The sequence below is a fragment of the Doryrhamphus excisus genome, chromosome 2 (genome assembly GCF_030265055.1).
Source record: "Doryrhamphus excisus isolate RoL2022-K1 chromosome 2, RoL_Dexc_1.0, whole genome shotgun sequence".
In the NCBI taxonomy this organism is placed as follows: Eukaryota; Metazoa; Chordata; class Actinopteri; order Syngnathiformes; family Syngnathidae; genus Doryrhamphus; species Doryrhamphus excisus.
Window position 1 is genome coordinate 6,248,180 of NC_080467.1, and position 16,434 is coordinate 6,264,613.

The window sequence follows — 16,434 nt, forward strand, 5'->3', positions numbered from 1 at the left end:
AGTACATCTATATGATTTCCTGCTGTTTCTGTTGCGACACTTGAAGAGTTCCAACAGTCAGGACTGAGACAACTGTAGGCAGGTAAACATACTTTTTTCTCTTTTTTTTTTTGCTTTTCGTCTCCGTCGATTAGTTTATTCAGCAAAATGTTTGTGTTTGTGTTGTTAACGTTCACCACCACGCAGTTTGGCAACTCGCGAGTAACTCGGCAGTGATTCGTCAATAACTTCAGACAAACAGTACTCCTCCTCATTAACGCTTCAATCACATATTAAAAAAACATTTTCGCGCCTGAACCAAACAGTCAACAACGCGACAGTATTTGTGTTAATAAGATGCTAATGAGCTAACCCTAACCCGTGCGGCCTCAGTAAGCTAATATTTAAGCTATCAATAACCGTACAAAAAAACGTGTCCACGTGTGTCAGGAGAAAGATGCGAGTGAGTGGTTGCCGTGGCGACGTCAGGTTAACCTCATTGCAACAATGACCTGGGGGTCATAGGTCACGCCATCAAGCAGCAAAGGTCAGAGGTCACGCACGTGGAGTAAAGTGTAGAGTAAAAGATGGACCACAAAAGAACAAAAAAGCTGTGATGACATTGCTCTGCTGGAATTCTGGGGGTTTTCCTATTCTGGCATTTTGCAGGAAGTACACGTCATTTGAAAGTGAAACTTTTGTCCCCCTCCTCCTCTCGCACGCACATGCAGGATGACAGACGCACAGTTCATGAACGTCTACGACAACAGTGAGGTGAGTGCTGCTCATGGAGGTCTGAAGGCACCGGTGACGCACCAATGACGGCGTGTGCTATCATTATGTCGCCTTGCAGTTCAACCTGATGCCGTATGACTACATCCCTCCTGTGGACATCAAGACTGAGGCCTACATACCTGAAACAGGTACCACCCTCGTCCCCTCGCCGTCATGACATCATCGCCGTCCTGACCTCGTATGTGTGTGTTTGTGTGTTCCAGCGCACGGCCCTTACATCCAAATCATCGAGGAACCCAAACAGGTGACGAGCTAACGAGCTAATGTTGAAATGATGGACATGTAACAAGGTCATGTGACAACTTTTTAACTTCAAAATTAAAATATTTTAACATAAAAATGCGGCTTTCATGTTGTAAAATTGCAACAAATTTTCCGTAAATGTATGACTTTTTTTATATTAAAGCTTTTCAAGATTTTTTTCATTTTCCTTACATTTCATTGTGTAAAATCACAATTTTCTTTAACGTTCAGATTTTTTTGGAGGTAATATTTCAACTTTTTTCCCCACGTAAAATTTTATCAAAACTTTTTATCACTATTTTTTTTTCATAAAGTGAAATTGCAACTAATTTCTCCTAAATGTTTCTTATGTTAAACCTTTTGAAAGATTTTTTAAAACTTGGTTTCTTGTCAAATTCACATTTTTGGGGGTAATATTCAAACTTTCTTTCCTCATAAAATTGCAGTGTTTCATCCTAGAAATGCTCACAAAAGTACTAATTTTTTTTGGTAACATTGCAATAATTTTAAGTAAAATTTTGGATTTTTCTTTTTTTTGACTTCCCCTTTTCTCACAAAACCCTATTGACGTCTTGTGTTTTTGTTCAGCGTGGATTTCGCTTTCGTTATGAGTGTGAGGGTCCGTCCCACGGTGGTCTGCCGGGAGCATCCAGCGAGAAGAACAGAAGAACGTACCCCACAGTCAAGGTCAGGCTCGTTGACACTTTTTTGCCCTCCTGTTTCCTGTTTTTTCAAGGTGTGTGTGCGTGTGTCAGATCAACAACTATGTGGGTCACGCCCGTGTGGAGGTCCAGCTGGTCACCCACACTGAGCCCCCCCGCGTGCATGCGCACAGTCTGGTGGGACGGCACTGCAACGAGAACGGCACGTGCACGCTCGACATCGGTCCCAACGACCTGACTGCCTCGTTAGTGCCGCCGCCCTCACCAGAGCGTCCCGTGTGGGATCGCATGTCACAGTCGGTGACCATGTTGCTTCCTGTAGTTTCAGTAACTTGGGCATCCTCCATGTGACCAAGAAAGGCGTCGTGGAGGTTTTGACGCGAAGGCTGCGAGATGAGTGGAGGCGACAGAGAGGAGGCCACGCCCACCTGACAGGTGACTCACACACACCCACACCCACTCATGCTGTTGTTGTGTCTCAAATGGAACATTTGCATCAGTGCACTTACACTAAGTTTACATGGTGTAGTTATGGAAGTACACAAGTTTGCACTGAAGCAATCAGACCAAGTTTAAGTATGCAAGTGTGCACCTGAGCAATCAAGATTACATTTAAGTATGCAAGTGTGGATGTATGCACTAAAACCAAGCGTAGGTACACAATTGTGAACTACATGTAAGTACTAATGCATTCAAAAAGCCAAGTATAAGTACACAAGTGTGCACTTACATGTAAATATGCAACTTTGCAATAATGCACCTCAAAGACCAAGTGTAAGTACACAATGTGCACTCAAAGTGCAAGTACACGAGTGTGCACTCATGCACTCAAAGTGCAAGTACACGAGTGTGCACTCATGCACTCAAAGTGCAAGTACACGAGTGTGCAGTCAAAGTGCAAGTACACGAGTGTGCAGTCAAAATGCAAGTACACGAGTGTGCACTCAAAGTGTAAGTACACAAGTGTGCACTCAAAGTGTAAGTACACGAGTGTGCACTAATGCACTTCAAAGACCAAGACCTCCAAGACTCACATGACAGCTAACCATGCCCCCTCGCTCACCCTTCAGAGTCAGAGGAGAGTGCGGTGCTGAAGGAGGCCAAGGAGCTGTCCAAGGTGATGGACCTCAACATCGTGAGGTTAAAGTTCACCGCCTTCCTCAAGGACAGCAACGGCGGATTCAGCCGAGCGCTGAAGCCCGTCGTGTCCAACGCCATCTACGACAGCAGTGAGAGCACAAGACACACCCACCGTCGACCACCATCTTGACCCGCCGGCCCACACAGCGTCTTACTTTCCCTCCAGAGTCTCCCAACGCGTCCAACCTGAAAATCTCTCGTATGGACACGACGTGCGGCTCTGTGCTCGGAGGAGACGAGATCTTCCTGCTGTGCGACAAAGTACAGAAAGGTCAGGTGACCGCAGACCATGTGACATGCTCGTTCGCGTTCTCAATAGCTTGGGCTTTTTCTTCGCCGCAGACGACATCGAGATCCGCTTCTACGAGGACGAGGAGGGCGGCTGGGAAGCCTTCGGCGACTTTGCACCCACGGACGTGCACAAGCAGGCGAGTAGTCCCCCAGGCTCAGAGTCACATGACCGTAAGTAGTCACGTGACCGCTGGCCTCTCTCTCTCTCTCTCTCCTCAGTACGCCATTGTCTTCAAAACGCCGCCCTATCACAGCGCTGAGATCGAGCGTCCCGTGACCGTTTTCCTGCAGCTGAAGAGGAAGAAGGCGGGCGACTGCAGCGACCCCAAACACTTCACGTACATCCCGCACGTGCAGGGTGACAGGCTCCGCCCATCGTCTGCCCTCGCCCACTTGGCACGCCTCTTCTCACGCCGTTTTCTTCTTCCTTCTCAGACAAAGAGGAAGTGCTGAGGAAGAAGCAGAAGCCCCTCCCACACCATGAACCCTGGCCAGGGGGCGGGGCAAGAAGAGGAGGAGGAGGAGCTGGTGGTTTTGGAGGGGGAGGGGCGGGGGGCGAAGGTGAGGCACTGAGCTTGTTGTTGGAAAAACGGTTCGTAACGTCCCTTAATTTCAGGCTTTCACTTCAATCAACACATGAACGGTGCGGCGGGAGGCGGAGGAAGAGGAGGAGTTTTCCCTCCAGGAAACTTTATGGGCTTTTGCGGAGGAGGCGGGGGGGCCCAGATGTCAGGCTCCGCCCCCCAGCAGTCGCAGAGACAGCTGTCCCACATGGGTACAACACATCACCCGCCTTGGAGCCCTCCCTCGCTCACGCCTCTTCACGTGCCACCTGCTTTCTCGCCCCACAGTCGCCGCCCTCCACGCCCGAGCATCTCGCGGCGCCCGGCAGACGGCTGCCGCCCTCCTGCAGTACTGCACCAGCGGTGACGCGCGGGTCCTTGTGGAGGTCCACAGACACCTGTGCAGCATTCGGGACACCAACGGAGACACGTCAGTTCGACTTAAAGAGCACGCTCTCGCTCGCCGCTTCCCTTCTAATGTCCCGCCCCTTTCCGGCCCTAGTCCTTTGCACCTGGCCGTCATCTATCAGCAGACAGGTGTCATCCAACAGCTGACTGACACGTTGCTTAGAAACCAGCAGACGCACGTCTTCAACGCCACCAACCACCTGCAGCAGGTAGCTAACTGGCCAGCGAGGCCCCGACAAGTTCAGGTCATGTGACTGTCATGTGACTGACACATAGCTCTGTGCCGGCTGCAGACGCCGCTCCATCTGGCGGTCATCACCCGACAGGCCAAGGTGGCGGAGATGCTGCTGAGGGCAGGGGCCGACCCCACCCGGCTGGACAAAGACGGGCGCAGCCCCCTGCATCTGGCGGCGCTGGCCGGAGACAGCGCCACGCTCCGGCCCTTATTGGCTCACCTCGGGGAAGGCCACGCCCACCTGTTGACATTGCCTGATTACCACGGTGAGTGGGCGGGGCCACAGAATGGCGGGCCAGGTGCTTAAATCTCACAAGTGGTTTTGTCAACACTCAGGTCTTCACCCGCTCCACCTGGCCGTGCGCAGGGACGGCGAGCGCTGCCTTCGCTTGCTGGTGGAAGGCGGAGCCAAAATCAACGCGCCCGAATTGAAGGGCGGTCACACGGCGCTGCACCTGGCCGTCAGAGAGAACCTCTTCAAGACGGCCTGCGTTCTCATCACCGAGGTGCAAGCGTCTCTTTGATGTCACCATCGGGTGACATCACGGCGACGCGTCGCCGTCAATGTCCTTCCTGTTTGTCATTTGCAGCTCAAGGCGGACGTGAACGCGCGCACGTTTGGAGGAAACACGCCTTTACACCTGGCGGCCGCCGTGCACTCGCACACGCTGTGCTCCATGCTGGTCGCTGCTGGTACACACACACACGTGCATGCGCGCGCGCACACGCACGCACGCACGCACACACTCCCTTTGATTGACACATGCAGGCGCTGACAAGGAGGCGGAGAACGACGAACCGCTCGTATTCAGCTCGTCCTCCGATGAGGAAGAAGATGTCGCAAAGGCCGCCTCGCCGTCAGTCACGTGTCGCAAGAGACTAGTGGGCGGGCACACGCCGCTGGACCTGGCCAAGTGTCACAAGGTCGTTAGTAAGCGGAGGTCAAGCGGAAGAGAGCGGGTCATGTGACTATTTTGCCGCTGTGCTCAGGTGAGGAAGCTGCTGTCCTCCACATCCTCCCGTCCACTCGGAAAAAAGGTCAAAGGCGACGCCGGTCAAGGTCGGTGCTCCACTTCCTGTCACCTGATTAGGGTTGTTACTTTACCTACCTTCCTTCCTGTGACCACTGTAGGGGCGGAGTCTAGTTGTCTGGACCAGGAGACACTGACCCGCCTGCTCCACGTGCTGAGTGGCTCCGACATTCCGTGGAGGAAGTTGGCCGAGAAGCTGGGAATGATGACGCTGACTCACTTGTACCAGGACAGCCCCGCCCCCTGCCAGCACCTGCTGCAACACTACCAGGTCAAGCCCCGCCCCTCGGTGTTTTCTTAAGCTGGCTTTTTGACGACGTCCAATCACAGTGGTGTGTTGGTGTGCAGCTCGGCGGCGGTCCTCTCGAAGGTTTACGCCAAGCTCTTCAGTCCCTCGGCTTGACGGATGGAGCGCGACTGCTAACGAGCGCCGCCGAGCGTCCTGGCGACAAGCACGACACAGGTGACGCCAGCGGGGGGGGGGGGATGTTAGCAAGCATGCAAACGGACATCATGTGTTAACGGCTTTTCGTCCAATCAGAGTCTACGGTGGACAGCGGCTTCAGCAGTCAGCCAGTGGAGGACGAGCAGCCGCCTGTGGCCAATCAGTGAGCAGCAGGAAGCACGACTTGTCTCGTCATCAGTTCAGAGGACACAAAAAACAGCAAAATGCATGAAAGTAAGATGAAAATGATCTTCCTATTTTAATATTATTATTATTATTATTATTGGATCTTTCCGTTGTCATGTTTCCGTGGTGAATAATAATAATGAATAAAGTGTCCTAAAGGTGCAGTTCACTTCCTGTCCTGCAGGGGGCGGGGGTGGACAATCCTCAAAATATTCCATTTCAACTGACCGTGGGACACGTTCTTTGCGTACGTGGCGTGTCTCTCCAACAGTCACCACCGCGGTGCAGCCATCTCAGGCGGTTGTCATGGCGACCTGCTCCCCATCTGTCGGCGCGTCAGCCGGCAACTTCCTGTCACAAATGAAACTTTTATTGTGAAAATTCTGACCTTTTGTACGTGCTCCTGGTGCGCTTACGGTGCCGCCTGTTGGCCGCTCAAGTGTGGCTTGCTCTTCTTCCTGCTTCCTCCTTCGTCTCTGCTTCGGCTCTCCTTGTTGTCTACTTCCTGCGGCAGCGTAGGGCTGGAGCGCGCCCTCTGGATGCCGCCGCCGCTAGTGTCATCCTCAAGGAGTCGCGCTTCGAATGCCGACAAGTCGTCGCCATCGCCGGCTGCCATCTTGGCCCTCAGCAGCATGGCGTACGTACCATAACGTGTTTTCTGTTGGGGAAAAGCCACGCCGTGACGCCGCTGTCAGGAAGCGAAGGGGGTTGCGTCTCGGTACCTCAAACTCCAAGTACTCCCGACGCAGCTTCTGCTCGTCCAGCTCGCGACCTTTCACCTTGTGCTGGCCGGTGGATGCCAAGACGTCCTCCAGCTCGGTGGCCGCGGCCCTGAAGCGACCTTCGTGGGATTTGAGCTGCTCTTCCTGTTGGTACACAACCTTTGTCAACATGACCTGGTTTGGACCTCGCCGACAGCAGACGTACGTGTTTCTACCTGCGACAGTTTGCTGTCTGATCCCGGGAGAAGAGGACGGCTGAATCGCTTCCGAGAGCCGATGGCCGCCGGGAAAGGCGGCGCTGAGAACATGGCTGCGACGGCGTTGATGCGTGTGATCCACGACTGCATGTGCTCGGCGTTCCTGACAGCGAAAATATCCAAGATGTCAGGGACGTGCTAGCGTGCTAAAACAGGTGGTGATGTCGGGTCTCACGGCGCCTGCAGCAAAAACACCCTCCAGTCGGCCGTTCGCAAGTAGAAGACGTTTGGACGTTTGCTGTAGTCGGCGGCTCTCATGGCGAGGGAATGGTGGACCGACACGGCGTTCTTCACGTCTTCCTCAGTCAGCTGGCGTTCGGCACGGTACTCGTCCTGTAAGCCAATCAAAGTGGAGAACGCCGTCAGGTGACCATTTGAGGATTTTTGGGTACTGTACTTTTGGGACATTGACCTTTTGCAGGTAAAGAACTCGACCCTTGAGCATGGCATAGAAAGACTTCCAGCCTCGCTTTCCACGCGGCGCTGCAACACAAACCAACATGGAAAGCTTATTCCATGGCATCTCGGAATGATCTCAACCAGGGATTCCCACCACCGCTCCGTGGCCCGGAAAATTAAAAGTAAATGTGTACATTTACATGCATATCAATTTTATAAACATAAATAATATGCAGTTAAAGATGTTTTTGTTGTTTGTTGCGAGTGGCGATTCGTCCCACTTTGTTCAACGTTCCTTGAACCTACCATTGAGGTGTGCTATCCTCTGTAGGGATAGACTAATATCGGCTACTGTATTTTCCCCCTTTTTCTTTCACTTCATATTTGATACCATGTGGGAATTAATTAATTTAGCTTCCTGTCTTAGTTTTTACACAGTAAGAGGAATTAGACACGGGACCGGCGACGCAGGAAATAACCTTTTCAACAAGTGACACTAGCAACGTTTAACCACTGGATGGCGACAGAGGAAACAACTCGTGAAAGAAGTTGCACTAGCAACATGTAACCACCAGGGGTCGACAGAGGACACCGCAGACGGCGGTTTAGGATGATGAGCGGGCGCGTACTTCTCTTTCCGTCCGGATCGGCGTGGACTTTGCGGACCAGGAAGCCGCTCTTGTAGAGCTCGCCGTCTGCCTGCTGAGCCACGCCCACCAGGTGATTGCCGCTGCTCCCGAGTCGCTTCATGGTGTGGGAGGCGGAGTCTGTTCGGCCGTCTGCCAACTCTGACATGGACTTCCTCAACTCCTCTTCATCGCTTCAATAGAAGGGAAAAAAAAAAACAAGGTCGAATGTACTGTGCTAGCTTACTCATCATCGTGTTGTTAACTTATCGTGTGTGTGTGTGTGTGTGAGACATTTGGCCAGTGATTGCAGCGCGGACATGAACAGGGAATGGTTACCATGGCAACAGTCACACTCACATGGTCCACTGAAGCTTGTCGTTCTTGATGGACGTGTACAATGTCTGCAAACAAAGCAGTCACATGTTAGCTTAGCATTAGACGACTTCTTACAGTGTACACCCTCCCGCCCCCGCCCCCCCCCTCCACAACAAATTCAGTGTGTTCCTTTGGACTTTAATTGTCTTCCAGTTTTGGCCTTTCCTGAATCTGTTGTACCTCCTCCTCCTTCTTCCTCTTCTTCTTCTTCTGCTGCTTCTTCTTGTCCACGTTCTTCTGCGCTTCATCCTGAGCGCGAGGCGTCCTGCAATGCCTCAACCAGTCCGAGTCCCTGGAGTCCCGCCCACTCCGGACAGAACCGAGCGACCGTGAGCGCATGCGGCTGGACGAGTGGATGCTATTGACGCCGATCATGGTTCCATGGAATGCAGGGAAAAACTTTTTCAACAGTCAAAGTGAAGGACAGAATGACCTCTAAAAGGCGACAAAAGTGCGGACGCCTCCGGCAGGAGGCAGCCGGGGGGGTGAGGGGAGGTGTCCTGACGGCGGTGGCGCCCTCAGCCGGTCCGCAGCAACAGTGTCGAGTTGGAGAAGATGCGATAGTCGGAATCCGACCAGGAGTCGTGCGTTCTTGTGGTGGTCGGACACCTTCCTTGTTGACGAGTCGCTGGCCACACCCCCACTGCGCACCGCCGCTCGTCAAGTCTCCCGACTAAAACATCCGACTGCGTGACGCCAGCCCGTGTCTTCACAGCTCTGAGAAGGCGGGGCAAGCGAGGCCACACCTACTCACAGACGGCTGAAAAGATGAGAAAATGGAGCGAAGTCTTCCTTCTCTTCCTCCTCCTCTTCCTGCTGGTCTGACTCAAGTGTTGAGGAGAGATGCTCCCCCCCACTCTCTCACTGCGCATTTTCTCTCAGCAGCTGCAGCCAATCAGAGCGTGGAGACGGCAGCTGCAACCCGCCCCCCCCCCTGCTGCCTCGGCTGTCAATCAGGACTGCGTTCAGAAGACACCTCACAGCAAATGTCAAGTCGTGCGTGTTTGTTGCTGCGTGATTGGTGACTTTTACCTTCAGCAGGTCCTTGGAGAAGTCTTTTCCATCATTGAGACCTTCCAGGTTGGAGACAAACTGACTGCAGGACATCCTCTTCCCGACATTCTACACACACACACACACACACACACACACACACACACACACACACACACACACACACAAGGGTGTCGGTCCCACAAGGCAACGTGTGTGTGTCAACATGTGCAATGACAACTCACGTTTCCATGGAGATCCGTGTTCAGCAGCATCACTGCACATGTGAGAGTGTGGACGCTGTCTGCCAGACACACAAGAGGACATGAGGACACACCACCAGGATAATGACTACGGGACGTGTGGCGTCACCAGCACCTTCCGTGGTGTCGGCATCTGGGTTGCAGCGCACGTAGCGTCTGGAAAAGTGAGCAAGGACTCGCTCACGCTCCTGAGTTTCTCCCATCAGGGTGAACTTGCTCAGGAACGTTCTGGAAGGAGGGACAAGGGCACGCGGCAATTTCACTTGGCTAACTTAGATGAGATGAGATGAGGTGACACAACATGAGGTGAGGTGAGATGAGGTGACACAACATGAGATGGTGAGGTGAGATGAGATGAGACGAGATGAGGCGATACTACATAAGGTGAGACGAGATGAGGTGACACAACATAAGGTGAGACGAGATGAGGTGAGATGAGACGAGATGAGACAACATGAGGTGAGACGAGATGAGACAACATGAGGTGAGACGAGATGAGACAACATGAGGTGAGACAAGATGAGACAACATGAGGTGAGACGAGATGAGACAACATGAGGTGCGGTGACACAACACGAGGTGAAATGAGATGAGATGAGGTGACAACATGAGGTGAGATGATATGAGATGAGGTGAGGTGACACAACATGAGATGAGGTAAGGTAAAATGAGATGAGAAGACATTTGATCAAATCCATTAAAATGACCAAAATTAAAATGAGATGAGAGTAAGTGAGATGAGAAAATGAAATAAAAAGATTAAAATGAGATAAAATGAGGTGACACCAGATGAGATGAAATTAGAATTGGCAAATATGATAAATTTGATGAGCTAAAAATGACATGAGATGTGGTGAAGTTAGATGAGATGATAAGGCGAGGTAAAATGAAATGACTGACGTGATGAGATGAGGTGAAATTAAATGAGAAGAGGGGACGAGATCAGTTGAGATGAAATAAAAATACAAGCGATGAGGTAAATATGGTCAAATGAGATGAGGTAAAATGAGATGAGGTGAATTTATACGAGATGGAGTGAGACGGCAAGTCAGAGGAGATAAGATCAAATAACGTGAGATGACATGAGGTAAAAATGAGATAATGTTAAGTTAGATGACTCGGGACATGACATATGAGGTATGTGACATGTGATGAGGTCAAATGTGGTCAGATGAGGTGAGATGAAAACATAAAATAATGTGAGGTAAATGACATGAGATTAGGAGAGATGGAATGAGATAAAAGTTCATGAGAGGAGGTAAAGTGACATGAGAAGAGATGAGGTCAAAATGAGATGAGATTACGTCACATCCAGTAAAACGAAATGGATGAGATTAGGTGAGAAGACATTGTTATTGAATCTGGTAAAATGATATGAGATGTGGTGAGATGAGGTCAAATGAGATGAGATGAGATGAAGTCAAATGTGATTTATATGAGATGAGGAGGTCAAATGAGATGAAGTCAAAAGAGATTTATATGAGATGAGGACATCAAATGAGATTAAATGAGATGAGATGAAGTCAAATGTGATTTATATGAGATGAGGTCGAATGAGATGAAATGATGTGCTGCCAACCTGAGTGCCTGGTCGATGGTCAGACCGTAGAAGTCAAAGTTGGTTAGGTATTCTTCAGCCACCATACGACTGAACTCGTTACTGTGGAAACACACACACACACACACACACATTACACCAGTGGATGTGTGCACGTACACGTACACATACACACTAAGGGTGTGGAAAATTATCAATATTAATCGATACATTGATGTGCATGCGCGCGATGCGAGTGCATCGGCTCATTCACTGGGTATGGATGGATGCAATTGATTTGGTGAAATTTGGTGAATTGGTGAAACCTAGATTCATCGCGATGCGTTTGTGGGACTGCGGCAAGCGCCGTTTTATTAATGTACAACTTCACCCCATATGCTGTTCCCCAGGTGCAGTGAATGCACCATCATTATTTGGCCTTTTGTATTGAATACGAATGGAAGCCGTGAGGCACATACAACTACTAGTAAAACAACATGGACGCTCGCACGCAATCAGCAGCGAGGAAGTTTCTATAGTTGTTTTTGAAAAGTTGTTGCTGTTTTAAGATGTCAAAAAGAATGATGAAGTGTTGCATAGTAAAAAAGACAAACAGCACTTTAGTAGAATTTACTGCCAAGTGCCTAGAAGGAATAAAGCCAAATCCTTTTTGTAGGACCATCCTGAATTACACTTTTCCCTTTAATTATTTGCATCATGTTGAATTGCATCATATTGCAAGAAATTGCACCATATCATATTGGATTGCATTGATGTGAACTAAATGATTATCGTATCATATTGCCAGAAAATTCCATGTATCGTATCGCTGGCAGTGCATCGAGATGTGTATCGAATCGTCCTCAGTGCTGAGATTCACACCCCTAACACACACACACACACACACACTGACTTTTTGCTGAGGTGTCGAGCCACGTCAGACTTCCTGAAGCTGTCAAGCTGATAGAGGCGCCTGGCAAGGCGTTTGGCGGCCTGCAGGTCGGCCTTGGCGCCGTTGGCCAGCGCGTCGTCGCTGCCGCCGTGCGCTAGTCGCTCGGCCACGTCGGCCTGCGGGTAAAGCAGCTCCGGGGGGCGGTGCCCCATGCGCTCCCTGAGGGAAGAAAAAAAAACCATTATTATTTGTAGTTGCTCCTGCCGGGAATACACGCTTTCATTCATTTCACGAGGTGAAAGGTTACAACCCACATCGGGAGTGTGTGTGTGTGTGTGTGTTGGCAGCGTTGCCATGGAAACAGTGTGAGCCCAAAGAGACTGTCACAAGTTGATGGAAGACGTGAGAAAGAGACGATGATGAAGCAAAGTGGGAGGGAAAAGGTTACTGCCCTCTGATTGGCTGACATCAGACATAAAGAATGACAGCAGGAAGCTGTATCCGTGCGTTTCCTTCACAGGGACGCGACACTACGTCCTGACTCTGAGACGCTAACAAACATGGAGGACGTCAGACAGGAAGCTTTATTTCCGCCGCATCACGACACAAACGTGCATCCCAAACGATGCAATGCAGGAAATACTTCTCTGCTCTTTTGGCGGGCCGTGGTGGCGCCCAAAGCCACGAGTAGCAGGAAAGACGACCAAATGAAAGAGTCGCTACTGCACACAAAAACCACAATACAAAAACCGCAACATGGTCTCAAGACTGACTCTAGTCCACCAGGACACAGGAACACACCCTTCCGTCTGGCTTTTCAACCCTTTGACTGGAACACAAAGTACAACTCAGTAGAACTCTCATTCGGACCAGTAGTAGTACTAAACCCAGTACAAAATGGAGACATGTTAGCAGTAGAAACCAGTACACGATATGATGGAATTATACCGATAAATGTGATAAGATTAAAAATAGATTAAACACAAAAACTGTAATCATCCACCGCAGAATCAGGAACCAGCGGCTCGGATCATGTGCCCGAAAACAGTGCACCTTACTGGGCCACAGTAGGTGGCACCCTGCCCTCTATATGCTGGTTCTCCTCGTAGTAGTGATGCGTTCGTAGTCATGTCAAGATATTTGATGAGGACAAAGTACCAGTACAGTTGCTTAAATCCAGTTTACTTTTGAGCGTAATCAATAAAAAAAAAACTAAAACTAAATAAGTACATCTCTAGTACTTAGTATTACTATGAAGCACAAAGAAATGTAAACAAACGTCCAATCAGCTGACCTGTACACAGCCTGGTAGGGGGGGGCATTCAGGTACCCGTCCTCCAGAGACCCGCCCCCCCAGCACAGCAGGTAGCGTGCCATGTCCACCCGGCCCCGCCCCACTGTTTAGGCGCCGCCTGTGACGTGACCTACGGCGAGCGATGACATCGCAGCAGGGAAGCCTCCTCAGTTCTTCATCCTCCTAGCCTGGTGATGACGGCAGCGTCTCTCATTCTTCCTTCTCGGACGCTCTACTCCTTCGTGTTAACGGGTGGGGGAGGAGTTCTGGGTGTCCTCCTCTGTTTGACCCGGACCGCTCCTCCTCCTCCTCCTTTGTGTGATTCCAGCTTCCAGGAAGTTTGCATCCTCTACACTCCAACCTTGTTTCCTATTTGCTCTCCCGCAGAGAAACGTGGAAAGTATTTTTTATATGAAAAAGTATCTTCTATCTTCTTCCTAAGCTTGGCTTTCTAGGAGCAACAGGCCAGAGGTCAAAGGTAACAGGAGACCCCCTTTGGGAGGTTTGCCTCCTGCATGTGGAATTTCCCTCCATGAGCCGACGGTGGCGTTTGTTTGGGAGTTCAGGGGTGGAGTCAAGACGCTGGCTCGGCTGCTGGGAGGGATTGTGTTTTTCATTCCTAGGTTTGAATTCCAACTGGGAATGTTGAAGTTGGACTGGAATCTGCGTTTGTGAGTCCACACCCAGCGTAGGAAGAGAAACATCTTTCTACCGTTCCTTCACAATAGTGACTCAACCGATAATATATCCAATAATACCATGACCATAGTTGTACTACTAGTAGTAGTACTTAGTAGTGGTACTACCTTTCCTTGTCTAGTTTCTTTGAAATCATCAAAAAACTCTTTAAGATTACAGAGACCCCTTGACTGCACAACGTGTGTGTGTGCGTGTGGAAGGAAACACTGGCTTCATGTCTCTCTGGTGCCCCCCTGTGGTTGAGCTGTGTTACTGTAGCAGTTTCTATTTTGGTATGACTTTGCAAACAGCAAACATCTCTCACCCCCCCAAAAACACTAGCCAAGGTTAATACCTCCTCCACACACAGAAGCTGCAAAAGCCCCCCACATCAGGGACCAGGGGGCCACCCCAGTACCCCCACACTCTCCCACGGCTGTGGCATATATGATGTGTACATCACGCACGCTGATTCATGGCCGAGATGTGTGTGTGTGTGTGTGTGTGTGTGTATGTGTGTGTGGTGCCTCACCTCGGAGTGCTGTGGAGCGACGGTACCGAGCTGGCTTTTTGGAAGCCATCTTTGAGAATGGAGCGCCGCCACGGTTCTTTCTGTGACCTGGTCCGAACTGGAGCAGCGCAGTCGTCTTTGGCATCCCCTCGCGTCCGCGACGCACTGAGGCTGATTTCAGAGCGAGACATCTCGGAGGGGCCGGTCGGATCCGGACAAGCCAAAGGGGCGAAACCGAGCTGAATGATGTTCTTGGCGCTCTCGCAGATCTGACTCTGGACGCACAAATGTGCATCAGTCTCACAAGGAAACAAGGTCTTGGGACAGTGAACCTCCCCTACCTGGATCTCGGGTGTGAGAGTGGGCAGGTCAAAGGTGAACACAGACGTGGATCCAGAAGTCAGGAGATCTACGCTGTCCAGACTGCTGTAGGAGGTTCCTTTTGCCCGGTGAGACTCCATGATGCTTTCAAAATGGCGACTAAAGGAGTCCAGGTTGCTGTCGGAGGGCCGGCGGGGGACGCCTACAGCCACTGGAGACTTGACCTCTGAAGTCCTGACCGGGAAGCAAACGTCTTAATCAATGCACAGCTTGACCTGCTGTGACCTTATGTGACCTCTCACCCTTTCAGCAGGAGACTGAAGGTCTCGTCCTCGGCGGCTCTCTGCCTCTGGTTGTCCCCCTGCATGAGGACGCTGGCCCAGCTCGCCACGCCGTTCTCCTCATCATCCTTCAGAGAAGCGTCAGCAGGACTGAAACTGGAGTTTCCTCGGACGCTGCGATGACTCCCGAAGGCCGAATCCACCTCCTCGGCTGTCTCCGCCTCCGCTCGCATCACCTGTGTTGTCCATCCATACAAGTCAGCAAAAAAACGTTCTAGACCGCATCACAAACGACGTTAAGACAGATCACCTCGTCCAGGTCAGTTTCCCGGTAGCAGCGCAACGACACGGCGTCCAGATCCGTCTCGGAGTATTTGATGCTTCGCCGTATGACACCCGTCTTGGGGGCGGAGCCTCTGGGGTCAGCGGAGACCAGCTCCACTTCGATTTTCCGAACCTTTTGATGTGATGATGACCTCTGAGCTTGGTCGGCCCTCCCCCACCTCTGATTGGCTGGCTTGGGATGGACAGAGGGGGGAGGGCTGGGGACAGGTTGGGGTGTGGTGGACAAAACACCTGTATTGAAGACAAGATAAGATGTATCAAATATTTCATTTGTTAGCAATGAAATAAAATAAATAAAATACATAAATAATAAAATTAAGTTCTTAAGTAAGTAGCACGGATGGCTAAAATATGCAACCATGTCACAGTCGGCTCCATGACATCAACCTGCGATCGGTTGGCTTTTTTTTTTTTTGAGCACAAGTACGTCAATTCAGTTGTTTTTTTTTTTTTTAAGTATAGGTACACCAATTCAGTTGTTGTTTTTTTTTAGTATATGTATGTACATCAATTCAGTTGTTTTTTAGTATATGTACATCAATTTAGTTGTTTTTTTAATATAGGTACATATATTCAGTTGTTTTTTTAGTATATGTACATCAATTTAGTTGTTTTTTTTTAGTATATGTACATCAATTTAGTTGTTTTTTTTTAGTATATGTACATCAATTTAGTTGTTTTTTTTTAATATAGGTACATCAATTCAGCTGTTGTTTTAAAATAGGTACTACATCAATTCAGTTGTTTTTTTAGTATAGGTACATCAATTCAGTTGTTGTTTTAAAATAGGTACTACATCAATTCTATTGTTTTTTTAAGTACAGGTACATCATTTCAGTTGTTGCTTTTTTTAAGTACAGGTACATCAATTCAGTTGTTGTTGTTTTTTTTAGTATAGGTACATCAATTCAGTTGTTGTTTTAAAAGAGGTACTACAACAATTCAATTGTTTTTTTTAG

At 49.8% G+C, this 16,434-nt stretch overlaps 3 protein-coding genes across 8 annotated transcripts in view; 1 reads left to right on the plus strand and 2 right to left on the minus strand.

Annotated features, from left to right (window-relative positions):
- shld2 (shieldin complex subunit 2) overlaps positions 1-1,099 on the minus strand; it is a 31,734-nt gene extending 30,635 nt beyond the window's left edge. The window contains exon 1 of the mRNA XM_058059260.1: positions 894-1,099. The gene's annotated coding sequence lies outside the window, so the exon portion shown is untranslated. The remainder of the gene's footprint in view (positions 1-893) is intronic.
- On the plus strand, positions 1-6,188 carry nfkb2 (nuclear factor of kappa light polypeptide gene enhancer in B-cells 2 (p49/p100)). 2 transcript variants are annotated; one of them, XM_058059193.1, is made up of 23 exons: positions 1-82; positions 711-753; positions 833-902; positions 978-1,018; positions 1,606-1,704; positions 1,773-1,924; positions 2,002-2,114; positions 2,750-2,908; positions 2,986-3,090; positions 3,162-3,247; positions 3,330-3,468; positions 3,546-3,671; positions 3,727-3,885; positions 3,962-4,103; positions 4,176-4,290; positions 4,375-4,582; positions 4,653-4,822; positions 4,907-5,009; positions 5,086-5,240; positions 5,307-5,376; positions 5,449-5,618; positions 5,696-5,810; positions 5,889-6,188. In XM_058059193.1, the coding sequence occupies exons 2-23, from the start codon at positions 712-714 to the stop codon at positions 5,957-5,959; spliced, it is 2,610 nt and encodes an 869-aa protein (XP_057915176.1). In that variant the 5' UTR covers positions 1-82; position 711; the 3' UTR covers positions 5,960-6,188. The 2 variants fall into 2 exon arrangements, with proteins under 2 accessions (XP_057915176.1, XP_057915184.1); XM_058059201.1 differs by having other exon boundaries at positions 38-82; positions 649-753.
- Positions 6,028-16,434, minus strand: part of psda (pleckstrin and Sec7 domain containing a) — a 17,992-nt gene continuing 7,585 nt past the window's right edge. For 3 of the 5 annotated variants that reach the window (XM_058059142.1, XM_058059149.1, XM_058059133.1), the window contains 17 exons: positions 15,441-15,706; positions 15,152-15,366; positions 14,870-15,083; positions 14,550-14,803; positions 12,067-12,264; positions 11,196-11,276; positions 9,732-9,844; positions 9,599-9,657; positions 9,393-9,482; positions 8,343-8,386; positions 7,986-8,176; positions 7,370-7,440; positions 7,133-7,290; positions 6,916-7,060; positions 6,701-6,844; positions 6,395-6,636; positions 6,028-6,329 (listed from right to left, as the gene is read on the minus strand). In XM_058059142.1, the coding sequence (XP_057915125.1) occupies positions 6,272-6,329; positions 6,395-6,636; positions 6,701-6,844; positions 6,916-7,060; positions 7,133-7,290; positions 7,370-7,440; positions 7,986-8,176; positions 8,343-8,386; positions 9,393-9,482; positions 9,599-9,657; positions 9,732-9,844; positions 11,196-11,276; positions 12,067-12,264; positions 14,550-14,803; positions 14,870-15,083; positions 15,152-15,366; positions 15,441-15,706 (2,543 nt within the window). In that variant the 3' untranslated portion in view covers positions 6,028-6,271. Of the gene's footprint in view, positions 6,330-6,394; positions 6,637-6,700; positions 6,845-6,915; positions 7,061-7,132; positions 7,291-7,369; positions 7,441-7,985; positions 8,177-8,342; positions 8,387-9,392; positions 9,483-9,598; positions 9,658-9,731; positions 9,845-11,195; positions 11,277-12,066; positions 12,265-12,359; positions 12,440-13,339; positions 14,031-14,549; positions 14,804-14,869; positions 15,084-15,151; positions 15,367-15,440; positions 15,707-16,434 lie in introns of those variants that run through there. The other 2 variants (XM_058059157.1, XM_058059166.1) reach the window with 2 other exon arrangements.